The 27,243-nt window shown below is 40.2% G+C and overlaps 1 protein-coding gene across 8 annotated transcripts in view; it reads right to left on the bottom strand.

The window, feature by feature from the left end:
• khdrbs2 (KH domain containing, RNA binding, signal transduction associated 2) overlaps nt 1-27,243 on the bottom strand; it is a 132,322-nt gene that overhangs the window by 45,150 nt on the left and 59,929 nt on the right. For 7 of the 8 annotated variants that reach the window (XR_007440038.1, XM_049481596.1, XM_007256089.3 and 4 more), the window contains 2 exons: nt 22,744-22,890; nt 5,659-5,786 (listed from right to left, as the gene is read on the bottom strand). Coding sequence is in view for 7 of the 8 variants with exons in the window: in XM_049481596.1 (XP_049337553.1) it covers nt 5,659-5,786; nt 22,744-22,890 (275 nt within the window). In the remaining variant the exon portion in view is untranslated. The remainder of the gene's footprint in view (nt 1-5,658; nt 5,787-22,743; nt 22,891-27,243) is intronic. The other variant, XM_049481597.1, reaches the window with a different exon arrangement.

Raw genomic sequence — 27,243 nt, 5'->3', positions numbered from 1 at the left:
TAATAGCATTATAGCAAGTGGAGATGCATTTTAATGATCCAAGCATGAGTTAAAGTCGAATCTTGGCAAATATCAAATAAACCTCAGCCACGCTGTTTGGCTTCCAATGAGATTCCTCAGCATAAATGTGCATTACCTCTGCTCATCTATTTTCCATTAATAAATCAAGCCTGGCCCCCATTAACAACAGAGTCTGCATCTGCCTCAATCTGCCGCACCACTGCTTTCACACGCAGGTTTTATTTTCTTGATCACAATGAAAAGAGGCATTTTCAAACGGAACATTTATAGAAGTCATTATTAGCGGAACAATCAAATCTCAAATGAGCAAGAGCTGAAAAATGCTCGCTCAATACATTTATGAGCCTCGGTTACATTTACGAAATCCCTCAGATCTCTCGTTTCCAGCCTTTTCAGATGTGTCAGCTTCTCTTCAAGGATGAAATCTTTCATCAGCTTCTTAATAATAAGTCACTGTTGTCACTCACTCTCACCTTCACCTTGGGAAAAAGAAGTCAGAAAAAACGGCACTGTATAATACAGGAGAGTAATTTATTAAAAGTACACCGGTCATATTTTTTCTCAAAAAATAGAAAATGGCAAAGAAAAAAAACATCTTAACTTTTAATGGAAATCAATGTAAAACAATTGGTGCCCTTCTATTTGTTCATTCTTCATGATAAAATCTGACACAATGTAAGTTACAGCCAGTGAAAGAATAAAAGAAGACAAAAATGGACATGAAGTTTTCACAATTCACACCATTAGGAACAGCTAATGGTACAGTTTCTATAGGCCTATATTTGTTGCTTATAACATTTTCTCATTATATGGCTACAAAAAAAAATCTTAGGCTACACTCTCACCCTAGCCTTCCACAGAGTTTTATTTCGATCCCAGACAGGTTATTAAACCACCATAATGCCCAGTAATGTGAAGCTGCAAACTGTACAAAAACACTACAATCATAATCTGTCTTACTCTTTCAACATTATTGCTCTGATTTTGTGCTCAAACCCCAGCCTCCCTTCCTGCAGTGTTCAAACAGCAGCCTGAACAACACACTAATATTTGAACATGCTGAAACTCAGCTGAGAGATCCTCTCGCAGGTGATATTTAACCCGCAGGGCATAAACTACGCTCTTCTTTAATTCTCTTTTATTTCTTTTTCAATGTGCTGTCTAGATATTCTTGGAAAGCTTGGAAAGCAACATATTGTAAGGTTGTTTTTTTTTAGTTCAGTGCTACTATGTAGTGCTAATTCAAAAAGATACATGCTCATCATCTATGCCTATGTACAATGTTGTCACATAAATATCTCAGAAAAGGGGTTATCTAGAGATATCTATGAACAAGATTAAGGTTTATATGACAGGTGATTTTACTAAAATCGAACAGTAATGGGTAATGAGGTTAATGAGTGGTGGAGATGTCTTTGATCAATGTCTCTGGCATTGATCCTTTATGATGCACCACCATCCATGTCCGAGAGTCCCAGACAGAAAAATGTATGTCTTTTTTTATTGGGTAGAATGGCCCATCTTTCTAACCACATCACTCAGTGTTATGATAACTAATAACTTATGTAAGCACCTTCAAGCTGATGTAACATATTTGGCAGTTAGTGTTCTCCTCCAAGCATGTTTAGCTGTTCAATGTTTATTGAGCTTAAGAAAAAAGATGCAGTGGGGTACCACATCATGTGATGGAGGAGTCCTAGTCGCAGGATTTGAAATTGAATGAATAGAGATACAATAAACGAATATTTTAACCCACTAAAACAGATAAATGGAAAACACAAAAATATGGAGGTAGGAAAGATTAGAAGCAATGAAAATAATAAAGTGACAATTTAAAAAAGGTTCCAGTTAAGCCATTTTTACAGTACAAACCAATTTAACATTTCTGGAATACTAGTATTTGTAATATTTGTCTTTTCATCATCCACACTTGCAGTCACTGCATGGTATTTTACCGGGATGACTCATTCTCAGTGTGCTCGAACAAGAGGTCCATCAATCCTGTATCTTATGTAAAAACACTTTTTGCTCTTGTGAAACGTGCAAATGTTGCATCACTTTGGCACAGAAGTGCAAACAGTGGTTGATTTTTGCCACATTATACACATTTATACATACATTTTGCCAAATTATGTATAAAACACTTCCATGGCATTTTCACTCACAACATGAACATAAAGCTCTCAGCTAAAAAACATAGGCACTGCAAACATGTTCACACATTAGCTCTCTCAGTAATTGTACTGGGTCTCCTGCAGTTAAATTACTATATCACTGGACCACTGTTTGTTTAATCACTGTTAAATTAACTTCAAGTTACTGTAACAGTGCAACTGCAAATGTGTCAAAATTACTGCTACTACTTTTGAGTTGCACAGAGTGTGAGCAAATAAATACGTCTTTCTGAGAAAAAAAGCAGATGCTGCAGCCTTACTTTATGATTTCAATCATAAATAATTTCAAATTTGGGACAATTCTTAATTTCATCACAAAATAAATAAAGATCTCTTGTCACTATTTTCTAGCACTTTAACTTGGTTTTGTAGCCATACAGCAGTTTAGATCCCTCAAGCTGCATGTCAAACACTACATCACAGATTATAATAGTACATTGATTAGCATAATGTGCAATGCATTCCAAAGCTGTAAGCGCCCACTCAAAGAAGAGGCTCTCAAGCTGTATCTCAAGCTGTAAACTACAAAACTAAATAGTGTGCTAAACAAAGTGCACCATTACCATTCGTGCATCTATACATGTAAGAGTACAGAAGTATAGAAATGTGTGGTTCACGGCTAGCTGCAATACAACTGCAATACACAAGCACTTAATACCCAAGCGCATAATATCTGAGTGTTAAAAGTAATTTCTGCAGCACTGCGGTTCGTTGCAGTATTATTTGTGCAGATAACACATCAGTGGTGTATGATTTGCCCAGTAATTCAGAGCTAAGGAGCAAATGGTTAGCATTTGTCTGTGGAACACCATCAGCGAAGTACAATTGAGATAGGTAGGTGTATGTTTAGAACAGTTCTGTTTACACTAGCTAAAAGTAAAAATCCACCCCAGTTTTGTTCCAACTGCCTGGCCAGCTCTGCTGCGGCTCAGCCAACAAAACCCTGGGATGGATTTTTACTTTCTGGACCTGAACTATGCACCTCCGTGTGTTTACATAGGATCTCCGGTGGATTTGGTGTTTTACAGAGACTCTAAGACTAGGTCAGTGGCCGAACTACACTTTGCAGGGCATTTCACATGTTGTAAACTAACATATGACATTGCAAAGACTGTTATTACTGTAAAAATGTCTTTATTTTAAAATATTTCTAACTGGTGTTCGTCTTGTCCTTGCCTCCTGGTGTCGCAGTGCTGTTAGCCAATCAGAGCTGATATGTGTGCATATATGAATATTCCTGAGCAAGAGCTGAAATCCTATCATTTCTTTCCCCCACTCCTCTACCGGACTAAAGCAGCATTATACCGGATCACTTTTTTTCCACAAAAAACAGTTCAAATGGCATTAATTCATGTTAGAGACCACAACTAGACATTTTTAAATGAATGAAAAAAATGATGGAATGAGACCTTTAAGAAACGATAATCAGAGGAAATACTGAAATATTACGAGAAATTCTTTTTTCATTAATATGGTTAATTTATTTTAATCAGGCGTACCCCCCACCACACAAAAAACTTTATAGAATAATCAATCAACATTAGATTAGAAAAAAAAAATCTATAAAAATACCTGTTAGGTTTAGCCCTAGACACTACTAATAGTCACTGTGGATATCAGTTCAATACATGGAAGTTGTGGCAGCACTGGTAACCAGCAAATGTCTAGATTCAGATCCAGATTTCCATTCTATCTTCTCAAATTCTCAAATAGACACTACAAAGAATTCTGTTCTCATCAGCACTATCTTTATCTAGCCCACACTGCTCTACAGTAAGAACTTCATGGAGAACCACAAGCAGGAGAAGCATCAAGAGGGGGAGGAGCCTTGGGTTTCTAATTGACAAACGCAAAAAGCAGTGGAGCTGTATTTTGGACCCATTAGCACCTGCAGTAGAGCAAGCTGTCGCTGTGTCGAAGGAATTCTGTCTCTTTTGAGAGCGCAGCAAGCCGAGGCAAGCGTGGAACCAATGAAATATAAATTAAAGAAAGCAGCGTGTTTAGGATATGAAAGCCCTGAATAATGTATGATAGTGAGTTTAAGATGCGCGTTTGATGAGTGGCAATTACAGTTTCATCTGAGAACCTCAAACATTGCTTTGAGCCAGGGGTGCTAAGGGCACTTCCATAATCAAGCAGTGCGCAGATGTGTTGAGAGTAAAACCTGGCTTTACTCGGCAGGTCGCGTTCTAACAAAGCTCTGGTTCACTCAGTTCTCACCTGTGATGAGCTCGTTCTGTGATAACTGCCCTGGAACTCTTTGAAGCATGTAAAAGTGCAGAGTTTGAAATGCAGCAGTGATGATTTGAGCAATGGGTTCAGAGTTATATTTATGTGAAGTTTCTGAGGGGACCTGACAGTTCAGCCCAGATCTGGTCAGGTTCTGACATACTTTCTCAAATATTTGTCAGATTCAGGTCGGGTCATTTTTATATTTTATATTTCAGTTGTCTCTTGGACTGTACTGGCCAGCTTCTACCCCTGCTTTAGTTCTTCTCTCTACTGTATTCTTCCTCCCTGATACTGTAGACAGTGTATAACCTTCTTTCTGAAGGCCTCAAAGAGCTTTTTGGAGTTTATCATTGTGATCCCTATCAATTTAATTATCAAGAGCAAACCAAATTAAATAAATGTATGAAGTTTAAAAAGAGGACTTCTCCCCACTAACCATGTTCTAATCATCTGCAACATATGTCTTGCACCCCATTTAATTTCTACACAGTTTTAGGTAGTAATAAATAACGTCCTGTACTAACTTTTTTCCTGACTATCCTTCATGCTTCCATCTGCTGACAGCTTTTATGAAGATAGACATTTCATTTTCCAGCAGGACTTGGCACACCGCCAAAAGTACCAACTTATTTTATATAATATTCAAATTTTCTGAGATACTGACTTTTGGGTTTAATTAGCTGCAAGCCATAATAAACACTTAAAACAGATCTCAAATAATGCAAAGAAAGAAAATGCAAAGTTCATATTAATACAATTTTAAGAGTTTAGAAATCAATATTTGGTGGAATGACCCTGGTTTCTAATCTAATCTAGTTTTCATGCATCTTGGCATGTTTCCTCCACCAGTCTTTCACACTGCTTTGGAAAACTTTATGCCACTCCTGGTGCAAAAATTTGATGGTTTGTAATCATCCATCTTCTTCTTGATTATATTACAGAAGTTTTTAATTTGCTAACATTATAAGAAACTTATAATTTTTAAGTGGTCTCTTAATTTTTTCCTGAGCTGTATATGAGTTTCACTTTTCAATGATAATCTTTTTTGTTTTAGATGCACCCGTATGATTTTGTGGCCCCTGTATGGTTATATGTATCACAGAACCAAGTTCTTGCCAATACACAGCACTACTGACTGTATCTCCCATGCCAAGCTATGCTTCTAAAACTGGTGTGTGGAGCAGAAAGTTCTCACGCTCTATTTTGGGTCTGTAGGCATGCTGAAGCGTACCGTGTGGTGGCTGTGGAGGTGATCCGTATGCCACGTCCTCGCACGCTTCTCGCTCGGCTCGGGTCATCAGAGCCGTTCAAGTAGGAGAGCTCTCGGAGCTGCTCTTGCCTGATCTCATCGTTGTAGTCCTGTGGGGAGAGAAAGCAGTGTGCAGAACATTAAATAACCCCAGCAGATTAATCCGCCACATCATAACAGCTTCTGTCAGCCACCACATGGGCCTACAGATACACTGCTCTTAAAGTGCTGGAAAAAGAAACAAATGATTCAGTTGGATGCACATTTTCCCACAAATCAATGTCAAAGTGACTGAGCCTTAAATGTATTGCCAGATTAGCAGACTGTAGGCCAGGAGTTTTAAATTTGCTGCCAGGAAGTTTTTCTCTCTCTCCCCCCCCCACCCCCCCCCCCCAGCAGCACCAAGCCGAGATAAAAAGCCTAAGCGGCACATGCTAGTTCATCCTAAACGGCAAGGCAGGCTTTCTCCAACTTTTTTTCTGCAAAGCATTTTATTGGTTTTTAAACACATTAGTCACGCTGGGTGTTAGACTAAGTGTGTTATATCAGAAGTTATATTTGTCCATGCTTTGTTGCTGTTACTGCTCGCTGCTTTCCAGCAGATGATGAATGGCGATTTTATGAACGGCGCAGCTCTGCGTACTTTAGTATTTTTCCTGCTCTATCACACTTAATTCATAAAATTATCCGGCCCTGTGCGGGTTGCAGATGATAAAGCCCTGGGGAGAACTCCCATTATAGGCTATATGCAGAGCCCTACTGACTGCTCCAGTTTTACACGCAGTGGCGAATCTCAGCACAGTGTTCCAACTAGAGCTGGGGAGTATGACGATATGTTGAAAAATATCTTGAAAAATGTTCTTATTGTATCGACAATATACTTTTAATATGCTTCAAGCTTGTCAAGGATATACATCATCAGTGCTTAAACACATCAGTGTTAAACTGGTTGATGGTAGTGCTGGGTGATTATGGCCAAAAAAAAATCTGATTTTCGATTATAATCGAATTTTCCCCCCTACTAAAAAAATTAAATCACAGATGACAAAGAAATGGTTAAAAACTAGGTTTACCTGTAAAAAAAAAACAATACTTTAGAATGCGGGTTTGTGATGGATAATTGAGAAATAAGGAGTCACAGAAGAAACACTGAAGGAGCGATTATTATTGTTTTCCACAATTAATCACGGATCCTCACCGGAGAGTGATGATGCTGCAGTTTTTAGAAACAGTAGGATTCATTTCTAGCTAAATATATTCTTTATCCCACCAGATGTTTGTGTCGAAAGTGCTGAAACTTTTTTCAATATGAGCTCAGTCCTTGGCGGAATGTTTAGAAAATATGTGCGCGTCACATATGCTATGTCACAGCATATAAATCCAATAGTCACCATCTTAGGCTGGTCACTAGTTATAAAACTGCATGATTCTTTTACAATACAGCAATATAACATGGCATGGTAATAGCCAAGAAGACAATTTTACCGGTCTGAAATTAAGAAACTGCACCCAAATATGAAACTTGTCTCACTGAAACTTGTAAAATTTGGGAAAATTGGAACCCCTACATATGTAGATGAACAACAGGACCAAACTAGCAATGCCTAAAGGATAAACACCTAAGAAGTGTGCTGCTTCCTCTTTTTTTATACTCAGAAGTGGGTGGGTGTAAGGATGGTGGGAGAATGGGTGTTTGTTGTGTGTGAAGTTGCAAATAAAATAAATTTAAATAAAATATATAAAAAATAAATGTGATGTAATATTTAAAAACATATTGCCTAGCTCGCTCTTGTTCCAACAGTTCCATATAGCCTGCTAAAAAACGTACTTCATCTCCTTTCATTCAATGAGATTAAGACGCCTATACATCCTTCATTTATAGATGACAGTGAAGAAGGCAACGCACGCACGAGAGAAACAGACATGGATGAGGTATTAACTTTGCCTGACACCAGCTATCAGCACATTGTTGTGAAAGAATACTGCTACTTCCTGCATTTATAAAGTCCCCCTCTCTCATTTGATTGAACATGACAGGGCCCTGAATCACAAGGCCGATTACAGCGTGGATAGCGCTTATTTTATTATCTTGTCAGTGCCACAGGCAGATAAACGGGGCCTCATTTCCACAAACCACTTATTCCCCTTCCTGTTTGCCGTAACAGCTGGGCACAGGCAAATATTAGAAATGGCAGTTAGATGAGAGTGGCCTTTTCATGGAGATCCAGTCAACAATCAATAAGAGCCGTGCTGCTGGGATTTAAACTTGAGCAGTCCACTTTCCCTCATTTTCCTCTTGCCTTTTTTTTTTTTTAAACGTTTGTTTGCTTCTTTTGCCAGAAACCCGCTATCTATTTCATGTTTTATGTAAAATGAATTGGCTGGAACTGTTTATTGATCTGCTGTGCATCAAGGTATCATTTTATAAGCATATTCCATAAATACATAGAGTGAATATATAGATAAACAGAGTATCACTCTGCATGCTCTGTAAACATTTGGTAGTAAACAAACACTATTGAAGCTTTCAGCTCTTATTTGGGGGATTCTGACCCATTCTTTCTCATAAAAGGCTACTGATCCTGTGAGATTCTTAAGCCGTCTTGCATCACTGCTCTATCGACGCCTGTCCAAAGATTTTCAATGGTGTTTAGTTCAGGGGACTGTGAGGACCATGGCTAAACCTTTAGTTTGCACTTTGTGATGTAATATATTGTTTTTAGATTGTTATCATGCTGCAAAAAAATCTTGAAGTTCATATTTTTAAAGAGGGCGTGATGTATGCTTCCAGGATATACCGGAGCAACATTAAAAAAACTATTATTTCCTTTACCAGTGAAATGTTCCACAGTGCCACTGGCTGCAACACAACACAACGCATGATCAATTCACCTCCATGCTTAACAGTTGGAGAAGTGTTCTTTTCATTAAGTTCCACAGCTTTTTTCTCCAAACATTCCTTTGCTCACTACAGCCAGAAAAAAACATGTTTTTAACTTCACCAGTTTACCGAACAAGTTTTCAAAATGCATCAAAAGCTGGTGTAGGTGTTTTGTTAAGAATTCTGATGCTACATTAAGTGATTAATATGCAGGAATAAATTTCAAGTCCATATTTGTGTTGGTGCTGCTGCAAAATAGAACTGTTCTACTGTTTAGAGAAGAGTTCTGCAAATCCAGACCTAGAGTGCAGTATTGTAAAAAAAACTAATACATCTGGTTATAAACATGGATTTTTTAAATCTAATTTTTTTTTTTTAATTCCCATTTTCTACCCAATTTACACGGCCAATTACTCCCCCTATCACTATGATGCCCCAACACCAGGAGAGTGAAGACTATCACATGCCTCCTCTGATACATGTAAAGTCAACCACTGCCTCTTTTCGAGCTGCTGATGCAGCATTGCCGAGTAGCATCACAGCCAGCTCGGAGGAAAGAGCAGCGACTCGGTTTCGATACATCAGCTCACAGACGCCTTGTGCTGATCGACATCACCCTTTGGAGTGACGTGGGGAGAGAGCACCATCTACCGACCCAGAGAGAGCAAAGCCAATTATGCTCTCTCAGGGCTTCGGTAGCTGGTGGCAAGCTACATGAACAGGATTCGAACTGGCGATCTTCTGATCATAGTGGCAGCACTCAGCCCGCTGGACCATTCAAAGTCTTATTAACAGGGATTTTAATCCAGCTGTGTTTGAGAAGGGAAACTGTAAAACATTGCTCAACACTGGCAATTCAATCCTGGATTTTAACAACTCTGGATTGAAGGTCTGAACATTAATATTTAAACAAGGGTTTTAATTGTCTTTCTAGAGAAACTAATAACTGTTGTAGCATGTTACAACATATTCTCATGCTAAAGATCAGGCTTAGATGCATTTTATATACTTTGGTAGCACTTTATTGATGCTGTGTGTTCAAAAACAACCTATAATGCTCTCATTTATCCAGCAACATCCCAGCTGTCTAATAGCACATTTCAGTAGAAAGCATGCTACAGCACAGTGCAGCTGCAAATCAACGCTCCTTCATTTTGTCATAATTTCCACTGCAATCATAAAATGGCTAAATGGTGAATGATTATACATGACTGTCACGCCTGGCCCTGTTTCCTGTCTGTCCTCGTGCCTGTGTTGTCCCACGTGACCCGTGCCCCTGTGTTCTGCCTGTGATTTTCCATTACCTCATGTCTCATTTGTAGCTCCACCCCTTCCCCAGGTGTTTCCACTCCCAGTGTGTTTCCTGTTATGTTAAAAAGCTTTCCTCTGTCACCTGTCCGTGTCGGTCTTTGCACTGTCCCCCGTTGTCTGTCTCTCTGCGTTTCTCTGTCTCTCTGTGTTTCATTGGTCATTGCCCTAGTTCCTTGTTTAGTGTATATCTCTGTTTAGTTTCTAGTTCCCTAGTTTACTCATTTCCCTGTTTAGTGTATTCATCCTCTGTCTAGTTTAGTTTCTTGTTTTATTTTCTTGTATAGATATCCCTAGTTTATTCCCTTGCCCTGTTTTAGTTTTTTCCCTAGTTTACTCATTTCCCTGTTTAGTGTATTCATCCTCTGTCTAGTTTAGTTTCTTGTTTTATTTTCTTGTATAGATATCCCTAGTTTATTCCCTTGCCCTGTTTTAGTTTTTCCTGCCTAGTTATAGTCTCCCCGTTTGTTTATCTTTAGTATCTCTTGTTTGTTTGTTAGTTTTAGCTCGCCTCTGTTTCTTGTTTTTCTTTGTTTCTTGTTTACTTGTTTTTGTTTAATTAATAAATTTCGCCCTACCTGTGTTTACATCCGCCTCCTCGTCTCTCTGCCTGGGTCAACCCTGACAAAAAGACCGACCACAATGGATGTAAACCAGTGGCATGCTGCTCGGAAGGCGGACCTGGAGTTTCTCCGCCTCCTCGCCGAGCAAATCCGAGGAGATGAACCGCTCCCAGCGCCTTTCCTCGGGTTGGAGCCCGTCAGCCCAGCTTCAGCGGTGCCCACCGAGACTCATAAGGGGAAAAAGTCTCGGAGGAAACAGGCCCGAAAAGCCCGCAAGGCGCGGGAGGACTCCCTCCGGAGCGGGGAAAATTTTGGGGGGGCGCTGGGGGTGTGTGCTGTCGGCCTCGGTCCTCGCCCCGAGGAGGACGGGGGTGACTTGGATGCAGGCTGTGAGGAGTCCTTTCTCTGGGACTACTCCGATCTCCTCACACCTGCGTCCAGCGAGGAGGAAGAGGACTATCCTCCTGCACCAGCCCGCCTGCCGCTACTTCCTTCCACGGTGGCAGCAGAACCGCGCTCCGAGACCCCCTGCGCGGCGAGCCAGCCGCGGTCAAAGACTTTCCCCGCGCCAGCTTTCACCGGCGAACCAGCGCTCCCCGCGCTACTCACACCTGACGCTGCACGAGAGAGTAGGACTCCAGTCCGGGTTTTCACTTCGACCGCAGCTTCGGGCTCCAGTGCTGCAGCGTCAGATCTCTTCTTGCCACGCCCCGTGAAGCACGCGTCTGAAACGCTGCACCCCTTGATACAAGCGGCGGCCGCGCCGCTCTCCGAGACTTTAGCGGCGGCCACGCCTCTCTCCCAGACTGCAGCGGCGGCAGCGCCGCTCTCCGCGATTTCAGCGGCGGCCGCGCCGCGCTCACAGACTGCAGCGGCGGCAGCGCTGCTCTCCGGGATTTCAGCGGCGGCCGCGCCGCTCTCCGAGATTTCAGCGGCGGCCGCGCCGCTCTCCGAGATTTCAGCGGCGGCCGCGCCGCTCCCCGAGACTTCAGCGGCGGCCGCGCCGCGCTCACAGACTGCAGCGGCGGCAGCGCCGCTCTCCGAGTTTTCAGCGGCGGCCGCGCCGCTCTCCCAAGCACCAGCAGTCCCAGCTGCTCCGGCTCAAGCACCAGCAGTCCCAGCTGCTCCGGCTCAAGCACCAGCAGTCCCAGCTGCTCCGGCTCAAGCACCAGCAGTCCCAGCTGCTCCGGCTCAAGCACCAGCAGTCCCAGCTGCTCCGGCTCAAGCACCAGCAGTCCCAGCTGCTCCGGCTCAAGCACCAGCAGTCCCAGCTGCTCCGGCTCAAGCACCAGCAGTCCCAGCTGCTCCGGCTCAAGCACCAGCAGTCCCAGCTGCTCCGGCTCAAGCACCAGCAGTCCCAGCTGCTCCGGCTCAAGCACCAGCAGTCCCAGCTGCTCCGGCTCAAGCACCAGCAGTCCCAGCTGCTCCGGCTCAAGCACCAGCAGTCCCAGCTGCTCCGGCTCAAGCACCAGCAGTCCCAGCTGCTCCGGCTCAAGCACCAGCAGTCCCAGCTGCTCCGGCTCAAGCACCAGCAGCCCCAGCTGCTCCGGCTCAAGCACCAGCAGCCCCAGCTGCTCCGGCTCAAGCACCAGCAGTCCCAGCTGCTCCGGCTCCAGCACCAGCAGTCCCAGCTGCTCCGGCTCCAGCTCAAGCACCTGCAGCTCCCAGAACTATGTTTGGGCCCAGGCCCCGTATTTCCAGGCCTGCTCCTAGGCCTCCTGACTTTGCCCCTAGTTATGTGCCCAGGCTGTCCCCACAGACTTTTACCAGTCCTGGGCACCCACCTATGTCTTTTGTACCCCTGTCTCTCCCTGTCCTGGTCCCCGTATCTGTGATCGTTCCAGTTCCTGTCCCCGGTGGTTTCTCTGTTCCTGTCCCTGTTACTGTGTTTGTTTCCGTCCCCGTCAATGTTCTAGTCCCTGTTCCCATGTCCGGTCCCGTCCAGTCTCTGTCTCATGTCCAGTCTCCGTCACCTGTCCAGTTCCCCGTCCAGTCTCCGTCGCCTGTCCAGTTCCCCGTCCAGTCTCCGTCGCCTGTCCAGTTCCCCGTCCAGTCTCCGTCGCCTGTCCAGTTCCCCGTCCAGTCTCAGTCACCCGTCCAGTTCCCCGTCCAGTCTCAGTCACCCGTCCAGTTCCCCGTCCAGTCTCAGTCTCCTGTCCATTTCCCCGTCCAGTTTCCGTCTCATGTCCAGTCTCTGTCTCCTGTCCAGTTCCCCGTCCAGTCTCTGTCTCCTGTCCAGTTCCCCGTCCAGTCTCCGTCGCCTGTCCAGTTCCCTGTCCAGTCTCCCGTTCGGTCTCCTGTTTTCCCCGGCCTCTCCCTGCCGCCAGCCCCCGGGGTTTGTTTTTACGCGCCTCGGGAGCTGCGCGTTTAGGGGGAGGTTTCTGTCACGCCTGGCCCTGTTTCCTGTCTGTCCTCGTGCCTGTGTTGTCCCACGTGACCCGTGCCCCTGTGTTCTGCCTGTGATTTTCCATTACCTCATGTCTCATTTGTAGCTCCACCCCTTCCCCAGGTGTTTCCACTCCCAGTGTGTTTCCTGTTATGTTAAAAAGCTTTCCTCTGTCACCTGTCCGTGTCGGTCTTTGCACTGTCCCCCGTTGTCTGTCTCTCTGTGTTTCATTGGTCATTGCCCTAGTTCCTTGTTTAGTGTATATCTCTGTTTAGTTTCTAGTTCCCTAGTTTACTCATTTCCCTGTTTAGTGTATTCATCCTCTGTCTAGTTTAGTTTCTTGTTTTATTTTCTTGTATAGATATCCCTAGTTTATTCCCTTGCCCTGTTTTAGTTTTTCCTGCCTAGTTATAGTCTCCCCGTTTGTTTATCTTTAGTATCTCTTGTTTGTTTGTTAGTTTTAGCTCGCCTCTGTTTCTTGTTTTTCTTTGTTTCTTGTTTACTTGTTTTTGTTTAATTAATAAATTTCGCCCTACCTGTGTTTACATCCGCCTCCTCGTCTCTCTGCCTGGGTCAACCCTGACAATGACGTATGTTTAGTAGTTGACAGAGGTCAACATCCCCCATTCATGTAATGCGCTTCATATAGCACAGAGGGGAAAAATGGCGCTTTATTAATGGCTACTGTCTTATGATGAAAAACATACTCAAACAGTGTATGTGTAGCTCTGAATTCTGATTAGCAGCTATACTATGATGTCTCGCTCACTTCTACTGTATTTGTATAATACACTGACACATCAAAAGTCCTGGAATGCGGAGTGTACATTTTGTACACTGACCATGAAGTGTTATTGGGAATGCCCACAGCTGTAAAAGTTGTGAGGTGTTTCCTGTCACTGAGGGTAAAAAAGCTAATGCAAATGATTACAGGATTAGGTTAAAATTAGATTAATAAGATATTTGTAATACTTAAGATAACCTTCATCTGCATTAAGAAAAAACATGCCCAAACATGTCAAAGAAACTGCAAGTGAACGCAGCAAAAGTTATAGGACATAACATTAGTTCCTATCCCATGACTTTAGGTATCAGTGTAGCATTATACTATGGCTGTGTATTGGCAATATATCATATGCATCATGACACAAGGGTTACAATTCAGTAAATCACAGTCTATTTGGATATAGTCATAACTGTTGAAATAAAACTGTCATAGTATAAAAAAACACAATATCATATTTTGAACTAAATAAAAAAAAAAAACTGAACCTAGTGGTCAAGTTTAAACAACACAAAATTATTGTCACAGCCTGTGTCTGTCATATTTTTCCTTTTTTTGGTCCTTTCTGCTCCTGTCCTCCTGTTCTCTTGTTTTTCTCCCCATGTGATCCAATAGCACATGGCCTTTGTCCTATGCTATTGTCCTGTCTCCGCCCTAGCCCAACCCTGCCATTAGAGTTCCCACCTGCCTGTTTTTTTACCCCGCCCCCTTGTTACCAGTCCCAGGTGTTCTTCATCATCACTGTGTATATAAGCCCTTTTGTTTCAGTGTTCCTCGCTAAGTATTTTGTTTGCTTTGTGTGCCCCATGTCTAGTTTATTTTTGTATCCATAGTATTTTTTTATGCTTTGTGTGCTATGTTATTTTTGTGGTCCTAGTCTGGTCTTAATTCCTCTGTTTCTTGTTTTCTTAGTTTTGTTTAATCTATTTATTCTATTGTTCATTTTTATTAAAGTTACACCTGCATTTATGTCCACCTCCGTCAATTACAATTAACCAATTTCATGTTGCATGTCTGCAATCAATCTTTACATGTAAACAAAGAATTGAAAACTGATACTGGGTTTTAAATATTGATACAGTCTAGCAAATCATGTAAATGAATATATTTAAGGTACTGATCTTTAATAAACAGTTAACTGCTGAAGCTAGGGGAGAAAATGATTCTGCATGTACAGTGAAAGGAAATATATGAAAGATTAATCATGCTGCTTCCCTTCTATTTCACCTAAAGCATTCTGAAAATGATTTAATTTCCCATGTTTTCCGTTTATCACAGAGACAGAAGACTCAGGTGACGTGTGGAAGGAAATGCGTTTCACGCAAAACAGATGTAATAGATATCCTGATGGATTCATCGTGAAGGGCATCTGATGGCAAAGCTAATTAAGTTCTGAGGCAGATGTGAACGGAAATGGCAATGCACAGAGTCAGTATACAGTCAGGGAGCCACAGTAGCCCAGGGTCAGCTACTTACAGATTAAAACCTTGTAAAGACTTGCTTTAGACAAGTTATTCATTATAGCTAACACTCTAAGACCCAGCCCAAAGCAAAACACGAAGCATGGTCTTGCATATTATTATGGATTTACATATTATGGCCAAGAAATCTTTGACCTGCTGACATCTATCGCTATTGAAGTCTGCCTCTAGCAAAATATGTTCACTGAATGCCTGATTTAAAGCTGTAAAACCATATTTATGATGAGGTGCTGTGTGCTGCTGCTTTCAGATGCACACTGTGATCTGTTTAACTTACACAGCTGGAGTGAAATCTAAATTAGACAGCCTTTGTTAGATTTGGGCCTGTCACGAATCATGATAATAACGTTATCGACTTGCACAGTATATGGCATAGCTGCTGTACAATTTATGGACCTCAATTACGTTTGCTGAACACATTATTGCATATTGGTAGGCCTGTCACAATAATTGCAATATTGATTTATCGTACAATAAATGAACATGACCTCAATAATATTTGATAATCGTGATATCGTCTATTGTGTTTATTTGTATGTTTGTTCACATATATAACTGTGAACAGTATTTAAGCCAGTTATGCTTCAATAACTGTGACTCCATACACACAGTGTGGACTAAAGTAGGTGAAGAAATAAGTTTATCATTCCCAAACTAACTATAATAAATGATTATCTCAAATTCTGTTGTTTTCTATTGTGTAACATTGCTTTTTTATGCTATACTGTTATTATTATATCAGTAACATTTAGTTGCCTTAAAATGACAAAAAATATTGTGTATCGCAATAATTTCTCGGATGATATATCGTCCACAAAAAAATCTTATTGTGACAGGCCTACATATTGGGTTCACTTAGGTTAGATTTAGTTTAAAAACAGTGTTTCTATTTTGTTTAGGTTTTATTAATTTAGGAGATCTAAAACTTTTAATACTTTAATTCTGTCTAGTGTCTAGATTCTGTTAGAAATTAAAATGTATTTTTTCTTCAAATATAATGTGAACCTGTATTATTATGCTGCTGCATTATATAAGTGGAATAAAACATGTTAAAAGCTCTTAAAATTACTATAATTGTCTGTTCTGGGAAAAATATCTAGAAATTGTGACAGGCCTAGTTACATTAGCTTATATTTTTCAATTTTTAATATTATGAGTTTCTTTGATTTTACCAAATTGAAAACCTCTGGAAAATAACCAAGAGGAAGATGGATGATCACAAGCCATCAAACCAAGTTGAAATGCATTAATTTTTGCACCAGGAGTGACAGAGTTATCCAAAAGCAGTGTGAAAGACTGGTGAAGAACATGCCAAGATGCATGAAAACTTTGATTAAAAAACTTTGTTATTCCAACAAATATTGATTTCTGAACTCTTAAAACGTTATAAATATGTACTGGTTTTCTATATATTACAATATACGTAAACTGTAAACAGTTTCTGATATTTTAATATTAAAATTTTAGTAGAAAAACTTTTCAGGGAACACTGTTACATAGTACATTATTTCTGAGTAGCTTTAAAGTTCTTATTGGTAAGTCAGTTCACTCAGTCTCTGGTATCTTATACATTACTGTTACTGGCCCATTAGTCCATCATCTATCCGACATTATATACTAAGACATGCTTGTTAGTCACTCAGGGTCCTCAGTTATATTTGAGTTTATTCCAAATCTAGGAATACTACTCACAAAAAAAGCTTTAACTCTCTCCAACATCCTGCCATAAATCAGAAGCCCATATAACAGAATTCATAGCTTTTAACCAAAAAACAAACAAAAAAAAAAACAGACTGTTGTATCATTCTGGCTCCCTCCTCGAGCTACTCAGAAACCCTTGACATTCTTGGAACAGCCACTCTCTCAGACACACACATCTGCCTGAAATTTGCCAACTCATGGCACTGATCCCAGCTTTAGAATGTCTCCCTCCAACCAGGCAACAATCTCTAAGAAGAGCCACTCGCATACTGCCTGAAACTCATTACTGTGAAGCCAAGGCATTCAGTTAACACAATTATGCTGTCCCCTCCTTCAGCAAAGAAATGAATGCAATTCTATAGGTTATAGTCATATCTTCTTTTGAAGACGATTCAGAATATATTGTGAGAAAATACCTATAAAGCACATTTCATGTCAGGCATAGTACAAAGAATATGCATTGAATTTGCATGACTTAAATGTGCATATTTCCATAAGAATCACACATACATAAATATATATATATCCAAACTAGGGCTGCATGATATATTGTTTAAGCATTGTCGTCACGATGTGTGCATGCTCAATAGTCACTTAAGGCAATTAAATCAAACACGTCACGTTGCAATGTTTGGATTCTTGACACCAGAAATATATACACAGCATTGTCTCTGTGTCTGTGTGAGTGATAGGCTGCTGCTGCCTGAGAAGCACGAGGGGGAGGGGAACCACGGGGTGCACCTGTGCACCTCAGTCCAGCACAGTTACAGCTGAATTCACGCTTATAATTTCAGGAAAACGCTCTTATTTACATTTTAAAAAGCCATTTAAATGCCTGATTAAAGGGCTAATTAATGTTGTTTTGCTGTTTTCCTCGGGTTTTGAATGCTCAGCATTGACTCAGCTCTTGATCTTTCCAGGCACGAGACAGTAAAAAAGAGTTTGCCCTAACACCTAACAACTGTTTGGGCCACCCTTAGCAGCAACAACTGCAATGAAGCGTTTGCATCACTGTGGAGGACTATTGATTCCACTCTTCTTTACAGAATTGTTGTAATTTGGCCATATTACACGGTTTTCAAGCATGAACCAGCTTTTTAAGGCCATGCCACATCATTTTAATAGGATTCAGGTCAAGACTTTGACTAGTCTTCACTTTGTTTTTCTTCAGCCGAGATCTTCAAAGTTTGTTTGTTGGCTACTCTAATTTACTCCTGCCAACAGTAATGGATGAATAACTTCTCATCAATCATTGCCACCATGCAAGCAGCCTAGATTGACTGACTTAATTTTCACTTTGTTGATTATTAACTGTCACTGTCAACCATAGTCACTGCCACTCAAGCATTAAGTTACCTAATGTAACTAAATATCCATCAAAGATTCAAAATGTAACTTCTGACAGAAAATAAATCTTAAAAAACTGAAAAAAGAAAAAAGAAGAACACTACCACAAGGCTGCTTGCACTGCCAGCGCTACACCACTGTCAATCAGACTTTTGGTCTAAGACCTCTGCAGGGGTTCTGTGGTACTTGGCACTGAGACTTTAACAGCAGATCCTTTAAATCCTGTAAGTTGCCATCAGTGAGCCGTAGGCACCCAGGTTCACTGGTTGTACTGACTAGGGCTGCATATTACATTGTTTTAGAATCACCATCACAGTGTGTGAATGTGCAATAATCACATTTTAGAATTAATAGTTACATTATAGTTTTGGGCTGCTTCTCAACTGCTCTCATTTTACATAACATGTTTCTAAACAAAGGCAGATTATATCTGTTCAATGTAGGGCTGCACGATACTGGAAAAATTGACATTGCAAATGTTCTTTTTTGACAATATATATATCGCAAAATTAAACAATGCAGGGCCCATGACAGGAAAACAACAAAACAACAGTAATCAGCCCATTAATCAGCCATTTAAATGGCTTATTAAACGGTAAATAAGAGCATTTAAGCATTTTTCTGGGGTTAAAAGCATGAATTCAGCTGTAACTGGAAATATCTGCGCTGCAAAACTGTGCTGGACCGTGGTGCACAGCTTTCGACACGTGTGTTTACAAGCACGTGCCCAGCCATGTGGATGGAGGCCATGCGGTTACCTCGTGTTTACTTTACTCGTGTTTACATGCAGCCTCTCACTTACACAGACACAGAGACAACGCTGTGTATCTACTTCTTGTGTCAAGAATCAAAACATTGCATCAATTGCCTTCAGTGACATCCCACGTCCTGCGATGTGACATCGCGATGACGATGCTAAGATGATATATTGTTCAGCCCTAGTTCAATAGCATTTATGTTACTCCAATATTCGATACACTGAGGATGTTATTAATATTGTAATGTTGGATCATTGACTTCTGGTAAAATCTGACTAAAACCCCCTAATCTCCTAATCCCCACTTTATACCAGAAAACCCCACAAGACCTGCCTGATAATTTGGAGATTTTAACCTTGTAGATCTTTAAGCCGTGCAGGCTTTGTCCTGCTTTTAACAAACACATCAGTTTCAGGAGCTGACTGCTCACTTGCTGCCTAATATGTAAATCCTGCCTCCTGAAATTCCATGCTTTGACTGTAGATGAAAATAATCAATGCTATGCACATCACCTGTCAGAAATACTAATGCGATATAGATGCTGTGGACTGTGGAGCTATTACCTTATGGATAGAAAACTACTGCCTGCGGCAAAGAGTGACACTGACTAACCCAACAAATGTAATTTAATGTGTCTGAGCAAAAATGATGAAATGTTCATGTGCCCCAAAAGCATATTATTGCTAAAGATCAACTATTAAACGCATTAACTGCAGCACTGTCCCTGCTAGTAAATATTGATATATAATATCCAATAACTCAAAACATCACAATTAAATGAGCAGTATTTCAACTTTATTTCACAATATCAAACATGAACATTGTTTTTTACTCTATAAACTAGAAACAACATTTCTCCTAAATTCCAAATAAAAATATTGTCATTTAGAGCATTTATTTGCAGAAAATGAGAAATGGCTGGAATAACAAAAAAAGATGCAGAGCTTTCAGACCTCAAATAATGCAAAAAAAAAACAAGTTGATATTCATACAGTTTTAGAAGTTCAGAAATTAAAAACCCTGTTTTTAATCACAGTTTTCATGCATCTTGGCATGTTCTCCTCCACCAGTCTTGCACACTGCTTTTGGATAACTTAATGCCGCTCCTGGTGCAAAAATTTAAGCAGTTAAGCTTGGTTTAAGGGCTTGTGATCATCCACCTTCCTCTGGTTATACTCCAGCAGTTTTCAATTTGGTAAAATCAAAGAAACTCATCATTTTTAAATGTGGTCTATTGATTTTTTTTAACTGTACAGCATGCTGGGTTTTTGGTATTAAAATAAATAAGTTTTTAAGGTTTTCATCTTATTGCATTGCATATGGTAATTTCTCGTAAACATATAAGAAAAAAATATATATTTTTAGTCACTTTGCTCAACTCTAGTTCCTGCTGACTATCAGTACAGTACTGTAGCCCAATAACATGGTCAACATAATGCAGTTCCAAAGTAACTAGACTACAGCACATCGTTTAAATAGAAAATGCCAGCTTGAAATTGAGAATAATTTAGCTAATATTGGCTGAGCCAGAACATTACTGGCTTTTAATGCACATTTAATGGAAACTATTACCTGGCTTTCGTATTGTTCAGGCTTGCCAGTAATTTGTGCTTGTTTGTGACTAAGCCTAATCTTCATGGTCCAATCTTCAATGCCCCTAAACCACATTAACATGTAAATTCCCTTAATCTTCCTTTAATATCACCCCATGCTTTAACAGTCCTGACCTCAGCAAAACATAAGCAGTGAAATGTAAATTCAGGTCCTTACAACAAAAGAAACAGCTTTAAAAAAAAAAAGAAAAAAAAAAAAAGAGGTCGGGAAGACATTACCATTGTTTGGCGTGTCCAGCCTTTGCACCTTAGAGAGTCGCCATCTGTTTGAAATGTATGTCCGGTCTATAGCCGGGGTGAACAAGAGAATACGATACAAAGCCTGCAGTACTGCTGATGAGGCAGAGCCATGTGTTCTGAGGCTGAGGCTATGCTGTAAAGCCCAGGGCAGGATGGGTAAAGCAGCACGAGAATCTCTCCGAGAGTCTCTCATCCTGCAGCCAACACCTCACACACCAGCACCCATATTTACAGTCTAGACCACGCTCTGATATACAGTAGGCACATTAATTATTGGTAAATGCTTCGGGCCTAAGGAAAACACAGTGCCTCTCAGGGCTTTACCCCCTCATACATTGCTTATTAACGCTTGAATACATTAATGTTCTTGTTAGAGCCGTAGACGGAAAAACGCTGAGATGCTTTTTCAGTCTGTTTGAATCTGTAGCTCCTGCAAATGTATGGAAACATTAATATAAACTGCAATCTCAAAGGAATGGGAATAATATCCAGTTATGGGCAAACCGTGTTCAGTAATGTGCTGACGTACAGTCAAGTCTTCATTTATTTAACCTCCAGTCATCTCAGTACCAGAAAAAAAACATACATATTTTAGCAAACATGTATTTATTAGACCGTTCCACACAAAAAACATTCCACAGTAACAGCTAAATATAATATCAGATGCTTTAGTATTCAGTCAGTCTGCCCTTTACCCATATTACCTCTTTTATTCTTTTTGCAGTGAATTTTTTTACACATTTCCAATGTTCAGTCTGAAAATCTGTGAGCTTTTAAAATATTTTATTTTTTGCTGGTCACCATCTAAGGAATCCCAAACTAATATAATAATGTTGAGGTCTGGACTCTGGGGTTGTCAGTTCACTGTTCTCAGAATAGCAAAAGCATCAGCAGGTAAATTAGTAAACGCTCTTTTGACCTGTTTCTTTCATATCATTTCAGATCTGAAGCAAATGGAGTGGAAATTAATGCTCTCCTCTAATCCAAAGATGAAAGCTTCACGTGCAGTTTATATGATGGTGGATAGTTTGGTGGCGTAGCAGATCTTGCACAGTTGTTAGCTGTCCCACTTTCTTTGCTTTTATGATATTGTGTTTCGAAATCCAATTTCCAAATGCATAATATATTTTCATTTAAGATTCTACTTTTATATATTAAAAGATTATTATATATCTAATCTAATTATCATGCCTGACGCTGTCAATCTGCCTGCTCCTGAAGCCTCTCAGTTTCCCAGCAGCCTCAGTCTCAGAACTACAGTGACTCTGAGAGTCACGTGTCTCTCAAGCGCTCGGCGTCTCCGACCTACTGATTGCTGATCATTTTCACCTGGTCTTTCCTGTATAAATACTCCCCTAGTTCAGCTCTTTAGTTGCTACGTAGCATCTAGTTCTCTAGCTCTGTACAAAGCGTTCTTTCTGATCTCTGATTCTCTGTTTCTTGACCCTTTTTCTACCTGTTTCCTCTATTGCCTAGCCCTCTTGTTTTGTTTGTATTTCTTGTTACCGACCTCTGTTTACCGACCTCGCTCTAGGTATGTTTTTATTTATTGCTGCCTTACTGGTTTTGACATTGTCTGTCCCTGACCACCTCTGTTTGCCAAACCCTGTTAATAAACCTGTGTTTTCTAATCAGTGTTTGTCTCCCCGCCTCCTAATCGAACATGTCTCCAGTTAAAGTTAAACTTCAGTAATATAGTATTTTTTTATAATAAATAATCATACAGTAGCATTAATAAACTACAATTTAAATTGTATACTAGAAAATTCTGTAAAGCAAGCATCCACTTAATCTGAAAGCTTTATCCGGCCAGCACTTCCCTTGTGCTGCGCTTAACCACTTGCTTAACCTCTGAAATCGTCTATTTAATTAGCATGTAGAAAGTAGTAGCTGAGCTAGAGTTGGAGACTTTATTTAGAGAAGTGGAGCAAACCCAGGCTCGTGTTCAACTCGTAATTACCCTGCAGGAGCTGAAGTAAATGAAAAAATGTCTGAATCAACTTACAGGAACCAGGAATTTCTTAATCTCCTCCAAGGCATGGCTCATGCGGGAATAGGCCTCTCCAGGTGGTGCAAAGACTTCAATTAAAACATGGAGATCGTTGCTCAAATGGGCGTATTTCGCCTCCCCGCTTTTCCTCAGCTCTTCTTCCTGGAAATGAGAAAATTCGGTCAGATCGCTCGAGTCTAGGATCGTAAAAATGAGAGACTCTACTCACTCACATCATTTGTCATACCGTTGAGATATCTAGTGTCTCTGAGCTGTGAGCATGCTGATGAACTGAATTTCGACACATATCCTGATGAAAAGCAGCGTCGGTTTGTACCCGAGTCGTTTTCAGTTATCGTAGTGAGTTTGCTATCACGCTTCATTACTCAGGCTGAAATGGAAGATGCCTGCAAACAAACAGCCAACCTTCCATTAAAATACGTGATAAAACACTGTGATACAGAGCTGGGAGAAGAGTGATAATTTGCGCAATATGCACAAACACAAAAGTCGGTGTGAAGAGTTTTTCTGCAGCAATAACCCACGGTTGCCTCCTCTCAGATTAAAGTCTCCCTGGGGAAGAGGAATAAGGAGGATCTCTCTTGTTTCCAGCTTCCAGAGTGGCTCTGATTGCTGAAGGTCGTCGGTAACTATTCTTCAGAAAGCTCATAATTACTGCAGCCTACATTACCTTCTCATGTTGATTACCTTTGGCTCTAGCTTGTACTCAGAGTCTGGAGAGTTTTGGCGGCGGGGGCATTAACAGATGCTTGATCAGTGATGCACACCCCTGCAGCCTCTTCATTTCTGATTTAACTCGAACTGATAACTGATACAATGTCTGCAGAATCTGACCCAATCACTTCATTTAAAGCATGCTCTTTGTTTCAATGAAGGTCAGAGAGCACTCCTGATATTTTAATTCTTCAGTGTTCCAGTCATGGTTGAGTTGCTAAACCCTAAGGGCTTGTATGTGGCTACAGGATGCAGGCAGAATTTTGATGTATGAGCACCAGTGTGAGAATTTTGCCCAGAGTAACCCAACACTTCATTATGCATGAATCAAAACATGCAGTGATGCCACTGTTTTCAGCCTAACTAAGCTGCCAAATAACAAACCTTCACAGCTGTCCAGTCTCATGATTCAGTTTAAGAACTGCTAGCTAAATACACTTGTGTTCTGTGTAGAGATGCACCAATCAGTCTAGTTTAGTTATTATAACTGGTCAATCCCAAAATTCTCTGAGCCCAGGAAATCACTTTTGAGCATGGTTAAAATAAGGCTTCTGTTTTGCTCTGTGAGGTTTAAAGGGTTTTAATGATACCCATTACCAATAATGATATCGATAAATAAATGTTTTATTTGTGGATACCCAATACTATTGTTAAATGAATAAACCACATGTCATCATATGAGAGAGATTTAAGGCATCATGATTGATCTAAAACATACTTTGCTAAGGGCACACCAAAACTATTTGATTCAGTTAAAACGGACTCTGGTTTGTTTGTACTCTTAGTGCGGTTTGATTGAGCAAGTGTAAAACAGTAATTGCACTTGTGGTGAGAACGTGATCCGGTCTCGATCCATCCCAGCTATCAAATGTACTACTTTTATCTGGGCTAAACAGCGCAGTTTAATCTGATATAATAGCCAGGTAACGCTAATTACCACAGCTATGAACAATCGCTATCTCTGCTCCATGATGTTTTTTACACGCGTGGTCTGTGATGCGTTCACTACTCACAGCCGTACGACTCTGTTTACTATGTATACATCTGTGCTGCTTGTCCAAACACTGTGTTTAAAAGCGCAGCGTTTCAGTGTTCTCTGTTAAAGAAGCGTTAAACTGCACAGACATTTTGGTGTGTTTAGGTTTATGCCTGTGTGAAACCAAACCAAACAGAGGGAGAAAACGCTCCAAATTAACAAACTCATCAACTGATTTGGACCATAAAAACCATCTACAGGTGTGAAACAAAAACGCTGACTTTGTGACATAAACTACTGTAAATGGGGTTAACATCACAAAATAAGCGACTGCAAAAAATCACCCCTTTAAAGTCAGTATTTTGTAGATTTATGTGGATACTGTAGGTCTCAATCAACCTTGCATTTCTGGACACTGCAATTTTATTCTATTGCGCTAATGAGTTGTATGAATGCTAGCATTAATTGCCCTGACTTCTGTTGAATTAGGTTAGGCACTTTAAAGTGGGTGTGTCACGTCTTTGCCCTGTTTCCTGTCTGTTCTCATGTCTCTGTGTGTGACCCTCACATGACCCGTGCTCCTCTGTGTTGTTCCCCAGTAATTTTCCTTTCACCTGTGTGTAATTTGTATTTTTTATTTGTAATTTCTACTTCCCGTGTGTGTTTCCTGTCTATTTATAGCCCTGTGTTTCAGTCTGTATTAGTCGGTCTTTGCACTAACCCCTGTTGTTTGTCATTCCCGCATTTGCTTTCTCATGTTTTTAGTGATTGCCCTTGTTTATTCCTTGTTTATTTCTCCTAGTTTATTTCTTGTTTATTCATTTGTTTATGTCCCTTGCCCTGTTTAGTTTATTTCTGTCTTGTTTTAGTTTGTTAGCCTCCCCGTTGTTCTTATTATCTCTCGTTTGTTTTGGTTTAATTCTTTGTTCCTTGTTTCTTTGTTTATTTGTTATTTATTTAATAAATATTTGTGTCCGCCTCCATGTCTCCCTGCCTGGCAACCCCGTGACAGGGTGATTATTTTTTCAGTCAATTTTTTACATTATACATTTTATATAATTTGCATTGCTTTGTAGAAAGGTGTTTGGTTTTGACATTACAGTTTTTTGCAAATTATTATTGAACATGATTCCATTTATAAAATCATAAAAGGGGAAACAATCAGATCTGCAATTATTACAGTTAATGGATACTCTTATTGCATGTTTATATATTAGTAGATGATGGACCACAGCTTGCAGTATTTCATTGTGGAAACCCCAACGGTATCTCCTGGAGCCGCAGTACAGTGTTATTTAGTATTAACTTCTCTCTTGTTTCCAAAAAGTTCTGTGGACTGTAGTTGTTCACATTTTGGTGGGTGGATTATTCTGAGGTATTTTTGCATACACAACAACTGTTAACCTCCATTTTATTAACTAAAATTTGTCTTCAAAATTGTTTGATAACACATTTTAACATTTGTTCTACACTTTTCATACACTTTATAACCCTGTTTTAAAGCTATTTTTAAGAAATTATTCATTTATTATTCCTTCAAGATGTTTTTTAGTTCACCAGAAAAAGGCTTGAGACTTCAAATCTTCCATCATCTATGTCAACATCATGTCAACATATAAACATATTTATTTTTTTACATGAACTGAAGCTTCTCACTCTCTGTACATATACAGTAAAATATATGCACAACCACAGAATGTTACCTTACCAGCTAACACACAGAAGAAAGCCTCTTCAGAGACAAGAGAAGCGCATCTGCTTTATTTACCGTCTTCCATCGTCTCTCAGACAGAAGAACTTTCAGCCGACTGACGTTTCCCGTCTCACGTCTGAGCGCTTTAAATTTCCTTTCATGTCAGTCCACGAGCAAAGCGCTCTATTGTTTTAAAAGTCTTCCAGGATAAGTTTCAGAATGTGCTGAAGTAAAACTGTCTATGTGCGACGGAACTCTCTACAAATATGACATGAAAACAAGTGTTTCCCTCTTTTTATTTATTCTACAGCGAGAGGGGGGAAGAGGAACAGAGTGCACTGACAGCTGCAGGGTATTTGTACTGTATTAGTGGGCAGCTCTGATAATCAAATAGCAGATTCCACCTTTCTGAATGCCAAAACTCACTCAGTTGCTCAGCTGCGAGATCACTGACTGAATACTCCACACAACACTGACGATTCATTCAGCAAACACCCGCTGTCCTCTCACGATTATCGAACACAGATCTGACTTCAGTCTACATCTACAATACACACATCCTCACTGTTCAGCAGCCTAGCTTTCTTCTTATGACCTTTTAAATTCAAATTATATATAAAGGGGCCTCTTCTACTTAAAAGTCTAATATCTGCTACTTTGGGAGCGTTTCTCTGCTTTGTTCCATAGCCTACAGGAAATAACTCAACTTACAACAAAATCTGCTTTAAGAAAAATGAATTTAGAGTGTGAAATCTACATGATTTAAAAGAAGAGAGTAATTTTGTCATCAGTTAAAAAAACAGCAGCCCATCTTGGCATGAGAGAATTCAGGGGTTCATAAAAGATTTGCTGCTGTGCGAATTTAATTCAGATTCAATGCTTTTTAAAAGCTTGACAAAGGAAAAATTAGATTTTATTTTTAACACTCAACATTAAACATTAGTATTTTAGCATATTTTACTGTATTCAAAGACTGATTAAAATGAAATATCGATATTCACAGTGAAAAATATTCAGATAGTTCTAAGATTAGAGGTATATTTTGCATCACCAAGATTTTAGTTTTTAGTTTGTCTAAAATGTTGAATAATAACAATGCTAATTATTTGGA

The sequence above is a fragment of the Astyanax mexicanus genome, chromosome 7 (assembly GCF_023375975.1).
Source record: "Astyanax mexicanus isolate ESR-SI-001 chromosome 7, AstMex3_surface, whole genome shotgun sequence".
Taxonomy (NCBI): domain Eukaryota; kingdom Metazoa; phylum Chordata; class Actinopteri; order Characiformes; family Acestrorhamphidae; genus Astyanax; species Astyanax mexicanus.
Note: the sequence above shows the minus strand (reverse complement) of the source record. Positions and strands in the feature narration are given on the sequence as shown.